Here is a 20,882-nt window from a genome sequence, read left to right as displayed (position 1 = left end):
TCTCACATGGTTTGAGGACCACAGCACAGTCTCATTTTCTCTGTACTGGCAGAGAAGCTTAAAAGCTTCTCCAGGCCTCCACTGAGGATGGTTCCCATTGCCACTGCATCCTTCTCTCCAGCGTGTTAGCAATCTTGGTTTTCTCTAGTTTATCCAATTGTAATCTGCTTTCTGCCTTTGAAAATTAGTTAAAATCTGTCAAGTTCTGGCCCAGTGATGGACCATGTCCACCTTTAGATGTCTTTAGAGTCATTTTGGTGGGTTCTTGGGAGGGATCCACCATTTGAAACAGATGTCCACTTTGAATGCTTCGAGCGTGAATGTGGCATCAAATTTACTTAAAAGAAATATTTTTATTTCATTTTATTAATTTGTTTTGCTGAGGAAGATTCGCCCTGAGCTAACATCCATTGCCAATCCTCCTCTTTTGTTTGAGGAAGATTCACCTTGAGCTAACATCTGTTGCAAATCTTCCTCTGTTTTGTTTGTGGGCCGCTGCCACAGTGTGGCCACTGACCAGTGGTGTAGGTTCTTACCCAGGAACCAAACCTGGGCCACTGAAGCAGAGCGCACCAAACTTAACCACTAGGCCATTGGGGCTGGCCCAAAATATTTTTATTTTTTGTTCATTTATATTTATATATGGTAAAATTCATTCTTTTTTTTTAAAGATTTTATTTTTTTCCTTTTTCTCCCCAAAGCCCCCCGGTACATAGTTGTATATTCTTCGTTGTGGGTTTTTCTAGTTGTGGCATGTGGGATGCTGCCTCAGCGTGGTTTGATGAGCAGTGCCATGTCCGTGCCCAAGATTCGAACCAACGAAACACCGGGCCATCTGCAGTGGAGCACGGGAACTTAACCACTCAGCCACGGGGCCAGCCCCTAAAATTCATTCTTTTTGGTGTGGAGTTGTGTGAGTTTCTAGCTTCTGTGAGCATGTAGGTGTGTTACCACTTTTCTTATAAAGTTAAACATATGCCTAACATATAATCCAGCAGTTGCATTCCTAGGTATTTTGCCCAGAAGATTTGCATTTTGGAAACATCATTCTGTTTGCATTACAGAGATTGGATTAGAGGGGGAATTGGGGCGTTGCAGTAAGGTGGCAGTGGGAGTGGAAAGAAAAGGTGATTCATTCATTTGTTTATACAGCAAATGGTAACTGAACACGGTATTGGACCTGGGTATATCATGGTGAACAGAATAGACATAAACTTCTTCCTTACAGAATTTTAGTTTAGCAAGTGAATAAACTTTCAACAAACGTCTTATTAAAAATTGTGTCAAAGAAGAGAACTGGATACTATGTGAAATAGTAACAGATTGGAGAGATGATAAGGAGGTAGGAACTTCATTTGTACTTTTGAGGAATAAGAACATTCCAAGGACAAAGTTGTTTGACATTTGGATAAGCATGGGAACATTAATGTTAACTCTTCCCACTCCCCCCCCCACCTCGAGAAAGTAGCTTTGTAGGTTCACACCTATTTGTCGTGCATTCCAGTGCCTCACAGCCCCTTTTTAATAGCCTAACTCCTAACCTTTCTTTTTGGAGTCTGAAAACAAGGAACCACCCAAGTGAGATACCCCTTCAGATCATTGTTGAAAATGTGTTAAATGTGGGAATATCTCAGATCTCTGTTCTAAAAGTTAAAGACAGGGGGTGAGGAGCAGACATGGAGTGGAGAGCAGTGGCTGATGACCCTGGCCAAGTGGCGCCATGCCACCTCATGTTAACTCTTTTTTTTTTTTTTTTCTGCTTTATCTCCCCAAATCCCCCTGGTATATAGTTGTATATCTTAGTTGCAGGTCCTTCTAGTTGTGGCATGTGGGATGCCGCCTCAGTATGGCCTGATGAGCGGTGCCAGGTCCGTACCCAGGATCCAAACCAGCAAAACCCTGGGCCGCTGCAGTGGAGCTCCAGAACTCAACCACTCAGTCACGGGCCGGCCCCCATCATGTTAACTCTTGATTCCTTGTAGCTGTGTCACGTTTCTTATAAGATTTAGTTTTTTTTTTTTTTTTTTTTACATATTGTATTTTTTAGGCTTTGTCTTGATTAGTTAGAGAAATCAGGACAATAAAGACTCTAAGGGACTTGCTAGAATTACATTATGAGGGTGGTTCTGGGAATAAAATTTAATGGTAAAGACCCTGGACTCTGGGGTCAGATGACATATTTTAAATTACTGCCCTTCCACTTTCTGGTTATGTGATTTTGGGCAAATTAACCTAAATTTTAAATATCCTCATCTGTATAATGACGATAATCAAACTCCTTTGATTAGGATTAAATAAAATGCATGTTAAAGCAGCTAGCACAGTACTTAACCTCATATGATTGTGGTGAAGATTAGATGAGTTACTGCCTGTAAAAGGCTTAAATTAATACCTGGCAAATAGTCAGCTTAATAATATTAGCTATTTATTATTATTCAGTAAATATGGTTGATATCATCATCATCATCATGTCATAGGCCATGGCTTTCCTTTTCTTTTTGTAGAATGTTTTCATTGCAGTAAAGCAAGTTCTCCCAGTTTTCTTTTATTTGATCTGTGTTTTCAGCATCAGAAAATAGAACCTTACTGTATGTTTTTGTTAATTGGTTATAAAAATTTACATGAATGGAAAAATTAATTTGCCTTGATTTCTTGAAGAGAATGAAAAATATTAATTTTTGTCAACTCATACAGCTTTTGATGGTGTTTAGTTATATTAACCATTTTCGTTTCTTTTTTCTGCTTCTGTTTCTTTTCAAACTACTAGGAACATGTTTGACAAGCTGAACCGTGATGCCTTTCAAATAGTTTCTTATTTTTTGTTTCAAACGCTGGACCAGTCTCTCACCAAAGAAGTTTTCAAGTGAGTAAAAGTGATTTCATTTTCTTTTTGTGAGAAATCATTCTCAGATTTGGAAAGAGACTATGCCTTGATAGAAGCCAGAATTTCAACTTTTGGCTTTTGAATGTTATTTTGAATCAAAGTCACAAAAAGCAGTTTTGAGTCTTGCAGATTTAGTGCTTAACCTTTATAAATCTGCATGATTTTTCTTTTGTAGTTATCTTAAAATCACATACCTTACAATCGTATATTACATAGGTAAGATAGATTTTGTTTTATAAAATTAGTTACTAACATTCTTCCTAGTTTTAATTATTAGGCAAGACAATTAACTGGCACCAATTTATCTGTACATTCAATTTGCCTTATATATATATTTTTTGTTGTTGTTAGTTACCCCTGCCTTACTCCTTTTCTTATAGACAATGTTATTTGTTTTGTGTATTTTTACTTTTTATTTTTGTCAATGATACAGTCATGCACCACATAATGACGTTTTGGTCAGCAATGGACTGCATGTATGACGGTGGTCCCATAAAATTAGTACCATAGAGCCTAGGTGTGTAGTAGGCTATACCATCTAGGTTTGTGCACAATGCTGAAATCACCTAGTTGTCAAAACGTATCCCCATCAAGTGACGCATGATTGTGTATATTAAAATGTCAAGTGCTGTAGGCAAAAATCATTCCTATTAAGTATAGCTTATTGTTATACACTATTGAATATTAAATAGTTTAAGGAGGAGATAAAAATGTGAATACTTACTAGCTTTGGTTCTGAGTTATTTTGCATGTGATTTAGTTTTCTTCTGTCAGAAAAAATGTTCAAATTTGTTTTGGTATTTATATTGTAGCATCATCCTCTTAGATAGAAAAGTGACAAGTAAGTCCATTGTTTAGGGCATTGTTTTTATTTTTGATAATTTATTCATATTTTGCCTTCAACGTTGTAAGTGACCAGGAAACCTGGTATTTTTGAAACATTTTTTGGATATCTCTATCATTAAGATATAGGGCTTCCTCTGCCCAATTAAAAATAGATTTTCTGATTTTTTTTTTACTGATTATAAGCAAAATACAGCTCATTTTAAGCAATTCAGAAAATACAGAAAAATGTAAAGAAGGAAGTAAAAATCATTCCTAAACCTATTAACCAGAGAATATTACTGTTGGCATTCTGCCTTTTAGTCTTTTTTCCTATGCATAGTTAATTCTTCTCTATGAATCTAGAATGTATGCTATGCTATAGAAATATTAAAAATACGGAGTCCTAAACAAATCATTATGCTGGAATAAAAATTTAGACAAAACTGATTATCAGGGGAAAGCAATAGGTAAATTTTAAAGTCTATTATTTTTGACTAAAGCTGAGGCAAAACTTTTCTTTTTAATAATTTTACATCTTGCTTATCCACAAAACAATAGCACCCAGTGACTCTGATATGGGTTATCTCTAGACGTCAGAAGCTCTTACGCCATTCCTTTTTCTGTGCTTTTCATATGTAATTGTTTGTGTGGGTTTTTTTTCCAGCCTCAAAAGACTAATTTATTTATACCATCTTTATGTGTTAGTCCAGTGAATCCATTGAGAGTGTTGTATTCTTTAGCTGATTTTCAGTAATTTTAAGAGTGATTCATTCCTTCATTTAATATATATATTCACTGATTATTTGTGCTAAACTGAACTCAACCCTGTAGATATTTACTATAAAGAAACACACCCAATTTCTCACAGATTGGTGTCTATCTTTAGTTGAAATCTATGACTGTTAGCCTTGATTCCTTTAGCATTGTTTCTAGTATAGGAGATAAGATTGATGTTTTTAAATTTTGCTTTTTTAAAAAATAATTCTAATGCTTTTATTTTTGTTTTTAAGACTTTGTTGGCCTCCATTTGACCAAAAAAGTGATACTGAATTCCGGAAACATTGCTGTGATTGGTTAAAAAAGATTTCTGTAAGTCTTCTCTTTCTGGAAGATGCAAACTTTAAGAAGTTGAAAACTGCATTCATTTTTTTTTTCTGGCTTTATTTAATTACACAATTTTTTAGAGGTGAAATCTTTTTAATGCTTATATCCTAACAGTATAAACAAGGAAGTATTAATTAGAGTAATACTTTTTGATGGTTTTGGTTGGCATTTTTTATATTTCTAGGAAACCAGCTTTGCTGGCTGGGTGCATAAGAGATAGATTTTCGAGTTCCTGGGAATTTGTGTTACAGTTTTTGTTTAAAGAAAACTTTTTTGACCATAGATTATTTTAGCTTATGTCCCCAAATAGTATCAATAATTGTGGCTTTATATTGTACTTTGTTTTGAGGAAGATTAGCCCTGAGCTAACTGCTGCCAATGCTCCTCTTTTTGCTGAGGAAGACTGGCCCTGAGCTGACATCCATGCCCATCTTCCTCTACTTGATATGTGGGACGCCTACCACAGCATGGTGTGCCAAGTGGTGCCATGTCCACACCCGGGATCTGTATCGGCAAACCCCGGGCTGCCGAGAAGCAGAACGTGTGGACTTAACTACTGCACCACGGGGCTGGGCCCTGTACTTATTTTTTGTGACCAAGTCTACCAAGAATTTAGAAAGATTCAAAAATTCAACTTTGGTTCAAATGGAATAATCCTGATCAATCCTGTTACGATTCAAAAATAGTATGATGTAAATATAAAGCTTATTGTTGATAAGGTCTTCAGATTGTCTTCTCTCTTTGTTTCCATAGGCTGAATGTGGAAGTAGCTTTCCTCAAGTTGTTGGCTCACTATTTCTTTCTCCCGGTGGTCCTAAGTTTATTCATCTGATGTATCATTTTGCAAGATTTGTTGCAGTAAAATATATAAAAACCCATTCTAAAAGTAAGTTAAGCTTATAGTAGGCGTTTTTCTGTTTTGATTCTTAAATTTTTATTCTTCACAATTTGTAAATCATCAAGAGATTTTATTAAAGCAAGGTAAGATAAAAACATTAATTTAACTCAAAAAACAAATAGTTAATACTCTACTGGAACTGTAGTCTGAAATCCCTTCATAATGAACATAAGTAATTATTCAGATTATTTTATTGTGTTCTAATACAAGTGTTGGAAACATTTTCTATATAAGGCCAGATAGTAAATATTTTAAACTTTGTGGACCACACAGACTCTCTGTTACATACCTCTCTGGTTTTTTTTTTTAAATACAGCATTTTAAAAATGTAGAAAGCATTCCTAGCTTGCTGACCTCACAAAAATAGCCAGTGGGCCCGATAAGACATGCAGGTTATAGTTTGCCTCTAATGCACTGTATTAAATGTTGTGTCACATTGTTTGAAATTTGTTTTGGCTACTGGCAATGTGTTTGAATTTTCTTGTTAGAAATTTCTGTGTTAAAGGAATTTGATCTGTTTGCTAATTTATAGAAACAAAATATTGGGATGTTTATTTTCTTTAAGTTCTTTTTTTTTAATATATATATATTTTTAAAGGTTTTATTTTTCCTTTTTCTCCCGGTACATAGTTGTGTATTTTTTTTCAGTTGTGGGTCCTTCTAGTTGTGGCATGTGGAACGCCGCCTCAGCGTGGCCTGATGAGCGGTGCCATGTCTGCACCCAGGATTTGAACCAGCGAAACCCTAGGCCGCCAAAGCAAAGCACGTGAACTAAACCACTTGGCCACAGGGCCGGCCCCTAAGTTCTTTTTTTTAGTGCACATATTATGTCTGTATGTTTTACTTATTTTGAATGGATAACATTTCTCAAAAATCAAGAGGTGAAAAGGCTATCTTCCTCCCCTGTTCTCTAACTACATTTCCTAGAAGCAGTCAGTGTACTCAATAATACAAATAAATATGTATAGTTTCTTCTTTTTAAAACCCTAAATGGTGACAGACATCTGGTTTTGAATTTTGTGTTTTTAACATAACAGTATATATTGGAGATCATCCCATGTCAGTTCACAGAGCTTCATTATTCTCGTTCTCTTTCTTTAGAACTGCGTATTTGAATGGATGTACCATAATGTATTTAATCAGTCTTCTGCCGACAGACTTTTGACTTTCTTAATCTTTTGTTACAAGAACAATGCTACAGTGAGAAACTTTATACATATATCAGTTTGTTTATGTTCAAGTGTATATATTGTGTGTGTGTGTGTGTAAATCCTGGAAGACAGTTTCCTTGGTCAAAAAAATTGTGCACTTGTAATTTGCTGTTATTACCAGATTATCTTCTGTAGAGATTGGATAATTTATACCTCTGTCATCAGTGTGTGGTGAGTGTCTATTTTCCCAGAGGCTTACCAACATTGTGTGTGATCAGACATTTTTATCTTTTCACTCTGATGGGTTAAAGTTGAATGTCAGAGTAGTTTTAATTTGTTTTTCTCTTACTGTTTAGTTAGATTGAAAATAGTATCATATATTTAAGAACAGTTTATACTCTTTTTATACTCTATGTTCATATGCTTTGTCCATTTTTCTCAAGTTATTGATCTTTTTTATTTGTACAAGCTCTTATTTGTTGTTCTTTCTTTGTGATGTGACATGTAAACCTTTTTTTCCAGTTTATCTTCTGTGCATGATTTTTTAAAACATGTACATGTCATGTTGATTTAGAAGTATTTGCATATTTTAAATTTAATGTAAAATAAGTGTTTTACGAGTTTTTCTATTAGTAATGATCCAGTCCAATTACATGTAACCCAAAGTATTTTATATAAAATATATGTGTTTGGATTTAGCAAGAGTTTATTTTTCATAAGGCTTCTAAGCATGGGTTGCCCTATTTTTGATTTAGAATAATTCCAGACAAGTCTCTAGACTCCGTGTTCAGTCTCTAGATGACTTCTACATTCAGTAAACTCATCCCTATTAAATATTTAGAAATTGTTTGTGGTTTTTTGGGGAGTCATGCTAGGACCTGGATTAGTAATGTTAAGTGCAGTGTGGGGTCCCTTTTTCCCAGAATATCCATTTTTATTGTATTGAACAGTCTTAAAGTAGAATTTATTACATTTATTGCAGGTAAAAACTTGGACTCTGAAATATTTGGATGGATTATTCTCAAGGCATGCTTTGATCTAGTGACATAGCCAAGAATTACTTGAGAAATGGAGACTGATTTTATTTGGTCATCCTGTCCTCTTGGTCTTACTAGGAAAAAAAGCTGAGGGCAGCAGTGGAAGAGACATGATCTCACCTCATCTCTTTCAATTGATTTCCTTCTTTAGTTGTTAAAAGATCCTGTTAAGAAGTTGAAGTTGCTCATGTGTAACAATGTATTTGTTCGTGGATATATCAAGCTGTGATAATAAGAATTATTTTGGGAAAAAAAATTATTTTGGGCAGATGGACTCTAAAAGTTTTTAATTATGTAAAACAAGTCAACTTCAGCTATCCTCTTTTAGTTGCCTACTTTAAAAATAGGTCATCCTTGCTTTTGTTGAAATTGGTTGTATCTTTTTTTGTATGTGGTACACTAGCTTTTTTTTTTTTTCTTTTAAAGATTTTATTTTTTTTCCTTTTTCTCCCCAAAGCCACCCGGGTACATAGTTGTGTATTTTTAGTTGTGGGTCCCTCCAGCCATGGCATATGGGATGCTGCCTCAGCATGGCCTGGTGAGTGGCGCTGTGTCCGTGCCCAGGATTCGAATTGGTGAAACATGGGGCCGCCGAAGCGGAGTGTGCGAACCTAACCACTCGGCCATGGGGCCGGCTCCCTGTGGTACACTAGCTTTTAAGGAGTTGTTAATTATATGAGGCTGTTAATCTCTTAGAATTAAAAAAATTCAACATTTTTCATATTTATTAGCTTGTTAAAGTTTCTTGTGATCTTGTGTTCCATCTAGATTCTTCTATACATTGTGCAGAGACATTTAACGTAAAGCCACAAGATTTGCACAAGTGCATTGCCAGATGCCATGTAGCACGTAGCAGATTTTTACAAATTTTGCAAAGAGAAGATTTTGTTACTCGAAAATATCAGGAAAATGCACAGTAAGTAATACTTTGGTAGTTAGAAAATGAACATTCCTTTCTTTTTGAACAACCATCATCAGTATGCCTTCGGTGGCAATAATCCATTCCTGTTTCAACTGCCCTGGCTGTTATCTTTCCATTTTAAAGCCAGATAACTTCTGAATAAAATGGTCTAAAACTTTAGTTACATTGTCAATGAAAGTTTAGAGAAAAGGAGAAGATCACTTTAGTTCAAGAATTCAGTTTTAGGTGTTTTTTCTTTTTTTAACATGTATATGCATTTTTAAGCTGTAATTATAATGTTCATTCTATTTTATATCCTTTTTTCTCTTGGTATTTCATTCTGTAAATTTTTCCATATTGCCATAGTGTATTACTTTTAATGTCTACTTAATAGTTGAGTATCTATTAAATAGATATTCCTTCAAGTAGATATTCCATAGTTTCTTTAACCATTTCATATTATTTTATATTTAGGTTTATCTATTCAGCAATTTTTTTTTGAGTTACTTCTATCTGCCAAATATTGTTTAGGCACTGGTCCTATATCATTAAACAAGACGGGCAAGGTTCTTACTCTCAAGAAATAGATTGAGTCTAATTTTTTACAGTTATAAACAACTACAGTAAGACAACTTTTTACATGCTGTTTCTATTACGAAAGCTGCAAAATCCTAGAAATTGCCTTAAAACTGCAGTGTTGCCTGGGTGTCTGATATAACATTTAAATTTATCTCCTAGATATGTGTGATAGGGATAAGAGAGCAGAGTAGTCTTACTGACCTCCAACATTTTTACTCGAGCCAGAGAGTTTGGTGCCAAGAAATCTTGGTCCATTTCGATAGCCAGTGTGTTAGATCACTCCTGTAACTCTTAGAGGGAGTCTCGAGTCCTTTAGCGGGCTGCTGGGTGCTTTTGGAAGAGTAGTCTTCAGAGGCCTTGATGAAAGATATGAAATGGGGAAAATATCAAAGTAGGCTAAAACAGTTAATTGTAATGGAATTATAGTTGGCATTTTGTATATTTTCTTGCAGATTGTCAGTTAAACAAGTACGAAATTTGAGATCAGAATGTATAGGACAGCAAAATCAAATAAAAAAGTAAGTGACTTTTAGAGCTGTAACTTGTCTTAGATATTAGCTTAGCTCCTGCATTTTATACATAAGGAAACTGAGAGTCCCAGAAACATTAGTTAAAATAATGTATCAGTAGCCAGATGATGATAGGACTAGCACGTAATTCTGATTCCTAGTCCAGTTCTAATAAATTATTCTTGCTTTGAACTGAAATTTTATTTTTGTTTTTAATTGGAATGGTTGTTAGTGGGTGGGTTTGCAGATCAGGTACTTCTTTGGATGGTAAATTACTATGCAATTTTTAAAATGACTAATGACATTTAATTTTTTAACTAGAATGGAACCCTATGACGAACAAAGTAATATACAAGAGAAAATTCAAAAGGTGAGACAACTTTTGAAGGGAGAAGTTTATTCTTTCTTTTGTGATATGCAGTGTTTGCTTACTGAATTGGACTCTTAACATTCTTTTCATCCTTTATTTTTGTAGTCCTGTTACTTTTTTTATTTTACTCATTATAAGTGCTGTATAAAGGCATCAACAGGCTACCTCTAAATGCTTGAATGTAATGGAAAAATTAGCATATAGTTTATAAGACTAAATATGTACAAAAGCAGTTTTAAATATGGCTAATTTAAAATCTTTCATGCCAGCAAGAAAAGTCCAGCTTGATTGTAACTTAATCAGCAGCATTAATTTATCTGAATAAAATACATTAACTAATGGGAGATAATAAGTATGGAAGAAAAATGAGAAGTCACATTGAAGCTGGCTTGGCAATAGGAAGGAATCTGGCAGACACAAATGATCTGAGGCTTTTAGAAGCTGCCTTTGATGTGGGATAGAAGTATTTTCTTAGGGCTTCTTTGTATTTGGATGAAATATCTCAAGCTTTTTGTTCGGATTCTGTGATCAAGCTGCTTTGGGTATTAATTTGTCTTCCCAGGCACTTTGTCACTGGAAAAGGTAAGTGGCCTCCTCAGGAAATCATTATTCATTCATTCAGTGAATATTTATTGATCACTTGCCATGTCCAGATGTTCTTCTAGATATTAGAGCTAGAGCAATGAAGAAAATGGGCAAAGTCAGTTTCTTCTTGGAGCTTCCAGTTATTCCATGAACAGTTTTGTGAATATGAATATTCCTGTTACTGAACTCAGTATCTTTGATTGTAAATTTAATGGGTTGCTGTCAACCTCTCCTGAGTTTGGTTAATGTTGTTCAGTTTCCCTGAGTCCAGTCAATTTTCAGCCATTGACAAGATGAAATTTCTAGACTTGAAAAATCTGAGAACCAGGTCCTGGATCTTTGTAAGTTCACCCACGAAATTCCATCCTGTGAATCTCCCAGCCAATGAGTCTTCCTTTGGGGACAACTTTACCTTGTACTGTAGGAAGACACAGACACTAACATGTGTATGGTTGTATTTCCCCACCTCCCTCCCACTTTTGTAAATTCTGTTGAGGCATAACGTATGTACAAAAAAGTGTAAAAATCATCAGTGTATAACTTGATACAGTTTCACAAAGTGAACACATACAGGTAACCAGCATCCAGTTTAAGGAAGAGAACGTCACCAGCACGCCAGAAGCCTTGAGCCTCCTTTCATTTACAAGCATTTCCTCCAAGAGTAAACACTCTCCTCACTTCTTACACTAAAGATTAGTTTTGCCTTTTCTTGAACTTTATATAAATGGAAGTGTATACAATATATTCTTTTGTTTTTCTGTTTGACTTCTTTCACTCATTCTCTTGTGTATGTAGTTGTAGTGTGTTTATTCTCATTGCTGTACAGTGTTCTATTTTATGAATATAGCATAGTGTGCTCTTTTTACTCTAGGTAGACTTTTGGGTTAATTGCAGTTTTTGACTATTAAAGATAGAAGTGCTACGAGTATTCTTTTTTTTTGCTGAGGAAGATTTGCCCTGGGCTAAAATCCATGCCAGTCTTCCTCTATTTTTTGGTATGTGGGCTGCCAGCGCAGCATGGCCACTAACAGAACAGTGTAGATCTGTGCCCAGAAACTGAACCTGTGCTTTGAATTGGAGCATGCCATTAGGCCACCGGGGCTGGACCACTATGAGGATTCTTAACACATGAATTTTAATGAACATAGGTTACTGTATGCCTTAGATTCTTTGCTCTTAAAACATCATTTTTCACATTTTAACTTTTTGAAACTTGAATGATTCTTAAAATTGACTGTAGTGGTTTTTTTTCTCCTGAAAATCTTTTATTATTTCTCCCTGAAAAATCTCCATTAGATTGGTGGCATGTCAGAATACAAGAAATGCTAATTGCATCTTGGTAGAATAGGGTTTCTTAGATTGGTTTTGGAAATTGTAGTGAGATAGATTCTCCTGAGAAATTCCTTAGTGGTTTTTTTTTTTTTTTTAAAGATTTTATTTTCTTCCTTTTTCTCCCCAAAGCCCCCCGGTACATAGTTGTGTATTCTTTGTTGTGGGTCCTTCTAGTTGTGGCATGTGGGACGCTGCCTCAGCGTGGCTTGATGAGCAGTGCCATGTCCGCGCCCAGGATTCGAACCAACGAAACACTGGGCCACCTGCAGCAGAGCGTGCGAACTTAACCACTCGGCCACGGGGCCAGCCCCCCTTAGTGGTTTTTTTTTTTTTGGTTTTTTTTTTTTTGGTGAAGAAGACTGTCCCTGAGCTAACATCTGTTGCCAATCTCCCTCCTCTTTTTGCTTGAGGAAGATTGTTGCCAAGCTAATGTCTGTGCCAGTCTTCCTTTATTTTGTATGTGGGATGCTGCCACAGCATGGCCTGATGAGCAGTGTAGGTCCACACCCAGGGTCCAAACTCATGAATCCTGGGCTGCCAAAGTGGAGTGCATGAATCTAACCATTACGCTACTCCGCTGGCCCTGAGAAATTCCTTAGTTTTAAAGCCCTTTTGGAAGTAATATCAGTGCTTATAGACAGTTAATTAGTATTCTCACCAGGTCATTCGAGGAAGACTTCATTTGTTCCGGGGAGTGGGCGTGTATTTGTATCTTACATTTCTTTAATGTATGTACAGATTATGTGTAGACTTCAATATTTTGTTTGTCTCTGTTTTCAAAGGTCCGGTCTTTGTGGGCTTCAGTGAATGAAACACTCACATTTTTGGAAAAAGAGAGAGAAGTTGTTAGTTCAGTACTTAGTCTCGTTAACCAGTATACTTTAGATGGAACTGACGTTGCTATCAACATTCCCAGGCTCTTACTTGACAGAATTGAGAAACAAATGTGTCAGGTAAGTATTTGATATTAAGGAAGATTTTGGGAAAACTCCCTTCACATAAGTATTTTATATAATATATATTGTTTTTCTACTGTTCTCAGAATTTATTTTTGTGAGTATGTCTAGTAAAAGTTTCATAAAAAGGGCCACTGTTTAGGGTGTGTATGTTTATATGCATCACTTTTTATCAATTGTCTGTTCCTTGTACGGTGCTGCATCATACAGTGTGGATGGTAGGAGGTTACTTGGCAGGAAGATGATACAGTACTAGTTCTTTATAAATATTCAGAGAGAGCAGCAATCATCTATCTCCTAATTGCTAAATGTCTTTTTTTTTTTAATTTTTAAAGTTTTAAAAATTTTTCCTTCTTCTCCCCAAAGCCCCTCCGTACATAGTTGTATATTCTAGTTGTGGGTCCTTCTAGTTGTGGCATGTGGGATGCCACCTCAGCATGGCCTGACGAGCGGTGCCATGTCTGTGCCCAGGATCTGAATGGGTGAAACCCTGGGCCGCCGAAGTGGAGCGTGGGAACTTAACCACTCGGCCTCGGGGCCGGCCTCACTAAATGTCTTTTTAAAGAGTCTCTAGCCACTGGTTTCTCTTTCATCTTGATGCTATTAAGTAATTTAAAGTCTTTCCTTCCTTTAGCTTTTGTGACCTCAGTGTCTCTGCTGTCCTGTGATTTTTCAAACCACACTTCACAGTTTTTTCTACTGGATCCTTTTTCTGTCTAACTTTTGAATGGAAGTGTTCCCTATGGTTTCTTTAATGCCCCCTTTTCTTGCTCACATTATGAATTCATCTGTATTTTCTTATCCAGTTCTGAGACTTCATCAGCCTCCTGTACAATAATCCTCTCAAATTGGTGTTTCCAGTCTCTTCCCTTCACCCCAAACTCCATCAAATTATTTCTACTTGCTTATGGGACATTTCCGTCTGGATAGCTTACGTTTTTTTCTTAGTAAAATTATAGTTTATTAAAGCATCTACTATATGCCAGGTATTGATTATAGAATAGGGGATACAAAGACAAGAAATCGTTGTGGCCCTGAAAAGCTTTCACTTTAATAGGTAATGTGACAGGCGCTTCCAATTCAGAGTACAGAAAAATCAGGACCTGCAAACTCAGATTCCTAAAGAGGCTAGGCAGGTAGTATGTATAAATGAAGCACACTAATTGTAACAATGGGGAGAAAGTAGGAAGTGATAAGGTCTTTGGAGAAATAGTAATTTTTATGTGAAATCTATGATGTTTAAAATATTGGCAACTAATTCAAATGATTTTAAAACACTGAAACTGTACAGGCCAAATAAACATGCCTAGATTTGGATTCAGCCTTTAGGGCGCATCTGTCTGCAACTTTTGTTAAAACATGAATTCATGATCTTTCTCCAGACCTGCTCTCTCTCCTCAGTCTTTATTTTGCTTTCCATTTATTTTTTGCATTACTTTTATTCTGGTTTTCAACTTTTTGCATAGTGTAAAAATGTAGCATGGCATGTTAATTCTTCTACAGTAGTTTTCTTTGGACCAAAATTATTTATATAGTTTTATTTTTAGGTAGACATTTTATTTTTTTCACTCTTCTTTAACATAAATGTATTTATGTAGTAGTTTATCTTTTTTTTTCTCTGAATCCTTAGTTGCACGTAGGAAGTGTTTATGAGGCTGGAAACTTGAACCTCTTAACAGTTATTCAGTTATTAAATGAAGTCTTGAAAGTAATGAAGTACGAACGTGGTCAGGCTGACCCAGCACCACTGACAATAGACCTTCACGTCATTGAAAAGGAGACCAAACTTCAGAGAGCAAGACTGTCAGATCTGAAGGATATGAGGTACACTCAAAAGATCTTCTGTTAATTTATTGCGGGGAGGATTAGGGTAGTTTTGACAATTTCTCAGCATACCTTGTATAGTTAACAACTCTTTAGCTTTGGCAAAATGTGTGAAAATCTTACTAGTACTCAAAAACTTTGCACCATCAACTCCGAGAGACACATGAAGTATAAAGGAAAACCAGTGTGCTTTTCTTTTTGTCTGGAATAAATTATTTGCCCTGAGTGATAATTCTTTATGAAATAATTTTAACGTTTTTGTAGCTTTTCTTTTGTGGGGTCTACTAATAAAACTAGCCCTTAAAAAATTTTTTTATTTGAGCAGAGTGACTGGGAGGTATTGGCTGCCTTCAGGAGTGGACAGAGAGTGGGAGTAGAATTTCGATTTGAGTTGAGAATCAGGAAAGAAATTGTATTTTATTATTTAATTTTTTTAAAGATTCTGATTTTCCTTTTTCTTTCCAAAGTCCCCCGGCACATAGTTGTATATTCTAGTTGTGAGTGCCTCTGGTTGTGCTGTGGGGGACGCTGCCTCAGCATGGCCTGAGGAGTGGTGCCATGTCCTCACCCAGGATCCAAACCAGCGAAACCGTAGGCTGCTGAAGCAGAGCGCGTGAACTTAACCACTTGGCCACAAGGCTGGCCCCAGAAATTGTGTTTTAAAGATAAATGGGGTGAAAGGGGTAGAGTGGCACATGTGTACGGTGATGGATGGCCACTAGACTTTTGGCGGTGAAGACGATGTAGTCTATACAGAAGTCGAAACACAGTGATGTACACCTGAAATTTACATGATGTTATCAACCAATGTGACCTCAATAAAAAAGAATGAATAAAAATAGTAAATATTTAGCAGCACAAAAAAAAAGATAAATGGGATAATAGATGTATGATTGCTTTCTGGTCTTGAAAAAGTATTTTAGATTATGAATGTTCACTGTGAGAATTTATTCAACTTATATGTGCTGTATTGGTTGAACTTTCAGTTATATTTTCTTCCTCTTCTCTACAAACTATTGTGTTCTTAAAATTTACTTAATAGCTTTTTTATATATGCATGTTTTGAATGAAGTTATTTTTTATGCAATCATAGGTATAAACTAAAAGAAGAGCTCACAACTATAAGACATTCTATTGCTGAAAGACAAGGAGAATGGCATAAAAAGTGGAAAGAATTTCTTGGGCTGTCTCCTTTCAGTCTAATTAAAGGTTGGACTCCAGTAAGTAAGGTTACCTTGCTTTTTGGAGAATAGTTTAATATAAGGCAATCTCTTCATTTATCATGTTACAGGTGACCTAGAAATGCTATGTGTGTGTATGTTTGTCATCTTTGCATCTCAAAAGTTTTTGTTTCTTTAATTTTTCTATATTCATATTAGAGTATTCACCAAACTACTGTTATGATTTATAGGTAATATTTTTAGAATGAGAGGATTGTATTAAAAAAGAAAATGAGACATTCCTCTTGTTGTTTACTCTTAACATTTGAGGCACAGTTAGAAGACAAAGTTGTTCCCTTGTTCCTAATATTGTACTCCTTGGTTTAAAAATAGTTATAGGATAATTTAAATGCTTGGTAATTCTCTTTTTTCGGGAGGGAATAATCATCCATTCATAGATTAACTTAGTGTTGTTATTGTGGTAGTGAGTAAAATGTACATATTTAAAAATTAGGAATTCTTTGTTTTAAGGCTGTGGATCTTTTACCGCCTATGTCTCCCCTTTCGTTTGATCCTGCCTCAGAAGAAGTATATGCAAGGAGTATTCTTTTACAGTATCCTGCTTCACTTCCAGGTTGGTGGTTTATTTTTTTCTCTTTTAAACTTTCTTCCCATCAGTATTTCTCACTATGATAACGGTTCCTTTGCATTCTTTCTTGGTTTTTTTCCCCAGTTATTTTTTGTGATGCTGAAATGTGTGTAGCATTTAGTAAATTCACAGAGTTATGCAACCGTCACCACTGTCTAGTTCCAGAATATTTTCATTGCCTCAAAAGGATACCTCATTCTGCTTAAGCAGGCACTCCCCATTTCCCCCTCCCTCGGTCCATAGCAGCCACTAGTGTGTTTCCTGTCTCTATTTTGCCTATTCTGGATATTTCATATAAATGGAGTCGTATAATATGAAGCTTTTTATGTCTGGCTTTTTTCACTTGCACGGTTTTTCACTTTGCACAATGTTTTCAAAGTTCATCCAAGTTGCAGCATGTATCAGTACTTCATTGCTTTTTATGAATACCTTCTGTTGTATAACTAAACTACATTTTGTTTATCCATTGATCGGTTGATAGACATTTGGGTTTTCACCATTTGGCTATTATGAGTAATGCTACTATAAACATTGGTTTACAGACTTTTGTGTAGAAGCCCACGATTTTTTAACATGAGAGATTAGTACAGTAATTGCCAGAATACCTAGCACATGTTTCAACAATTAACATCTGCCATATTTGCATTATATATTTGTATTTTTGTATATATGTATGTTTGTATTTTTGCTCAACCAAGTAAGTTCTAGACATTGTAACGCTTGATTCTAAGTGTTTCGGCATGCATTCCCATAAAAATAGGGACTTTTCCTCTGTAACTGCTGAGTAATATCACACCTAAAAAATTAACAGTAATTCTCCAATATCTCATATTTAATTTCCTCAACTATCATACCATTATTACACCTAAAATATTAATTTCTCTATAATATCTAATATCCATTTCTTGTTCAGTTTCCCCTATTGCCCAGTACTTGTGTACAAGAAATTTCATTGGGTTCAGTAAATGTTAGATAGATAAGTGGGGTAATAAGTGAATAAAAAAGGTATGAATTATATAGCCAAGCTGGAGCAGGTAATACATTACAGGCTGTAGTTGAGTTCAGGCAGGCCAGAGGCCATGGCAGCAGTTTAGCACTGGACTTAGGAAGAAAAGCGGCAACACATCTGGGGTAGGTGATTGGTTTGGGAGTCAGGTGTATGTGGAGAGGACAGTGGTTGGGAAAGATCATAGAAGACAGCAAGGCTCGGGATAGGAGTAGACAGAAGAGAATGAAATGAATGAAAAAGAGCTGCAGACAGCATGACTTAGGACGATAGAATTACTTTGATAGCTCTGGCATGTTGGGTTGGCACTGTGCTCCCTTCAGTTTGGAAAGGGCCTTTGCCCTCTCACAGACTTACTTGAGGCCCTTTGAAACCATGGCATTGTCCTCATGTCCATACGGAGATTTCTGTATCAGCCTGGAAAGTGAGGGCCTGTTTGTTTGTTCAGGAAGTCCATTTAGAAGTTCACATTTTAGAAGTGTTTGAGAGGTTCTTTGGAGGTAACCCTCTCTTCCAGACATTGCAAAATTTGTACTCTTGGGATTCCCTTTTTTTTCCCCCCAGGGTAGAGCCTTGATCTGAGCTGGGGGACCTTACCATTATTTTATACTTTTAGTAGTAAAACAGCTTTTTTTCCCTCCTACACTTTACATATTACATCTTACTTGAAGTGATTTTCGTTTAAATTGTTTTTTTAAATTACATTTCAGCATATTAAAAAGTACAAGGAATAGTTTAAATATCTGTTTACTGAACATTCTTTTTTGTCAAAGCTTTGCAATATTTGCTTTAGATTCTTTTTTGAAATACATATATAGTTAATCCTTGGGTATCCATCTTTCCTTGCCCCATTCTCCCTGCATTTGTGGATATAACCACTATCCTGAATCTTATGTTTATTCTGATGTATGTGTATAAAAATAATTTCACTACATATGTATATTTCTAACTATATGTGTTACTGTTCTGACATTTTAAAGTTTATGAATAAAATTCCTCTTATTATACTGAAAAATGTCCTTTGTAGATGTTTATTTTTTGGACCAGGATCCAAGGAAGGTTCACTCATTGCATTTGGTTGTTTTGTCTTCTTAATTGGCTTTTGTTGTAGAATAATGCCCCACCCCTTTCTTTTAATGACATGGATAGGAATTGTTTTTAAAAACTGTTGTGTATTTATATTTATCAACACATTTACTGATTTTTTTTTGTCTTTTTGGTCAAGAATACTCATTTTGTTCTACTCCTTTTGAGATGTATATCTTGAAATGTATCCTTTAGTTCTTTTAGCAATAGATCCTGAATAGTAAAATCTCTTAGTCTTTCTGTGAAAATGTCTTTATTTTCACTTATTCCTGACTGATAGTTTGGCTGGATATAGGATTCTAGATCAACACTTATTTTTCCTTAGGACTTTGATGGTGTGATCTCATTGTTTTCTGCCTTCTGTTATTTCTGATACTTTTTTAAAAAAATTTTTTTCTTCTTTTTTTTTTTTTTTTGAGGAAGATTTGCCCTGAGCTAACGTCTGCCACCAATCCTCCTCTTTTTGCTGAGGAAGACTGGCCCTGAGCTAACATTCATGCCCATCTTCCTCTACTTGATATATGGGACGCCTGCCACAGCGTGGCTTGACAAGTGGTGCCATCTCCACACCCGGGATCTGAGCCAGCAAACCCTGGGCCGCCGAAGCGAAATGTGCGCACTTAACTGCTGTGCCAATGGGCTGGCCCCTAAGATTTTTTCTTTTTCGTTTTCTTTTCCTCCCCAAAGCCCCCCAGTACATAGCTGTGTATTTTTAGTTGTGAGTCCTTCTAGTTGTGGCATGTGGGATGCTTATTTAATGTGAAGTCTCCTATCTTCATTCTGGAAATTTATTCACTAATATCTCTTCTAATACTGCCTCTCATTTTTTTGATCTTTTCCTTCTGGAACTCTTATTGTCGAGACTTCTCATTCTGCCCTCCATATGTCTTCTCGTTCATGTTTATAACCTCTTTGTAACTCTGGGCTGCATTCTGGGTGATTTCCTTGGATTTCTCTTATGGTTCACTAATTATCTCTTTAGTTATGTTTAATCTCCCTTTTGACATGTTCATTTAGTATTTAGTTTTCATGAATGTACTTTTCATTTGCTTTTTTTCCAAAACTGCCTGTTCTTTGCCATGGTGTAATCTTCTTTCGTTACGGCTTCTGTTGTTTCTTTTTTGCTAATCATTTAAAATGTACTGATTTTATCTTTTTACATTTTTCTGACATCTCTGTGTTTCAGCTACTTGTGCTCCTATATGCCCTGCCTGCTGATTTTCATAGTTGTTTGCTTCCTATTAAAATATTTGACCTTACCCTCAGCTTTAGTCGGTCTCCCCACCCCTGGAGGAGTCGTGTGGGCCCTGGGTTGTAGATTGGTTTCTCAGGGTGGCATAGGGGCCCAGGTGTTTCCCTTGGACTAGACCAGTTAATGTCTTCGGTTTGGGATTCCTACAACAAATAACCAATGTAATTTTGCATTTCATACCTCCTTTTGCGTACGCTAGGAAGGTTTAAAATTTCTTCTCTTCTTTTTTTTCACTCCAGGACTCCAGGTGTAGACAGCAAGCTTCCCTGCTACTTCCCTGGTCCAGTTGGCAGGAGTTTTATCATCTCCTTCTTAGGGGCTGAGCAGCCTTTGCGGTGTTCTGGCCTTCTGGCAGTCTCTTATAGCCCAGCCTGAGTGACCTGGGTTGGCCTTGATGTCATGTAGGCATTAAATCTCCATTGCGCAGCCCCTGGAGTCTGCCTCATTGAGCCTTCGTTTCTCAGTTTGAGCTTATACCATTCTGATCATGCTGTCCATCTTAGGTCCTGGCACATGATGAGTTTTATTTTTTTTTAGGCATTCCTTTTTTTTTTTTTTTATGTTTTATTTAGCAGTTCTCGTGTGTTTATGGTAGGAGTCAGTGTCTGCTTCAGCTTGATTTGTTTTGTAGTGGTGAGTTCAGTTCTCTTTTTACCTTCTACAATAGGGCACCTGTTGTATCTGTCCCCTCCTTTGCTGTGCTCGCATCTTAAGTGCTGTAGTTTAGTTTTCGTATTTCTTACCTCTGATTGTGTTCTGACTAGCTACTCTGCC

At 36.1% G+C, this 20,882-nt stretch overlaps 1 protein-coding gene across 3 annotated transcripts in view; it reads left to right on the top strand.

The window, feature by feature from the left end:
- HAUS6 (HAUS augmin like complex subunit 6) overlaps positions 1-20,882 on the top strand; it is a 39,869-nt gene that overhangs the window by 1,482 nt on the left and 17,505 nt on the right. For all 3 annotated transcript variants that reach the window (XR_001398773.3, XM_014845516.3, XM_014845526.3), the window contains exons 2-11: positions 2,768-2,863; positions 4,720-4,798; positions 5,567-5,699; positions 8,668-8,815; positions 9,832-9,897; positions 10,210-10,258; positions 12,958-13,128; positions 14,762-14,955; positions 16,049-16,175; positions 16,647-16,749. Coding sequence is in view for 2 of the 3 variants with exons in the window: in XM_014845516.3 (XP_014701002.2) it covers positions 2,768-2,863; positions 4,720-4,798; positions 5,567-5,699; positions 8,668-8,815; positions 9,832-9,897; positions 10,210-10,258; positions 12,958-13,128; positions 14,762-14,955; positions 16,049-16,175; positions 16,647-16,749 (1,166 nt within the window). In the remaining variant the exon portion in view is untranslated. The remainder of the gene's footprint in view (positions 1-2,767; positions 2,864-4,719; positions 4,799-5,566; positions 5,700-8,667; positions 8,816-9,831; positions 9,898-10,209; positions 10,259-12,957; positions 13,129-14,761; positions 14,956-16,048; positions 16,176-16,646; positions 16,750-20,882) is intronic.

The sequence above is a fragment of the Equus asinus genome, chromosome 23 (assembly GCF_041296235.1).
Source record: "Equus asinus isolate D_3611 breed Donkey chromosome 23, EquAss-T2T_v2, whole genome shotgun sequence".
Lineage (NCBI taxonomy): Eukaryota > Metazoa > Chordata > Mammalia > Perissodactyla > Equidae > Equus > Equus asinus.
The sequence above is the reverse complement of the archived record's forward strand: the minus strand, read 5'-3'. Positions and strand labels throughout refer to the sequence as shown.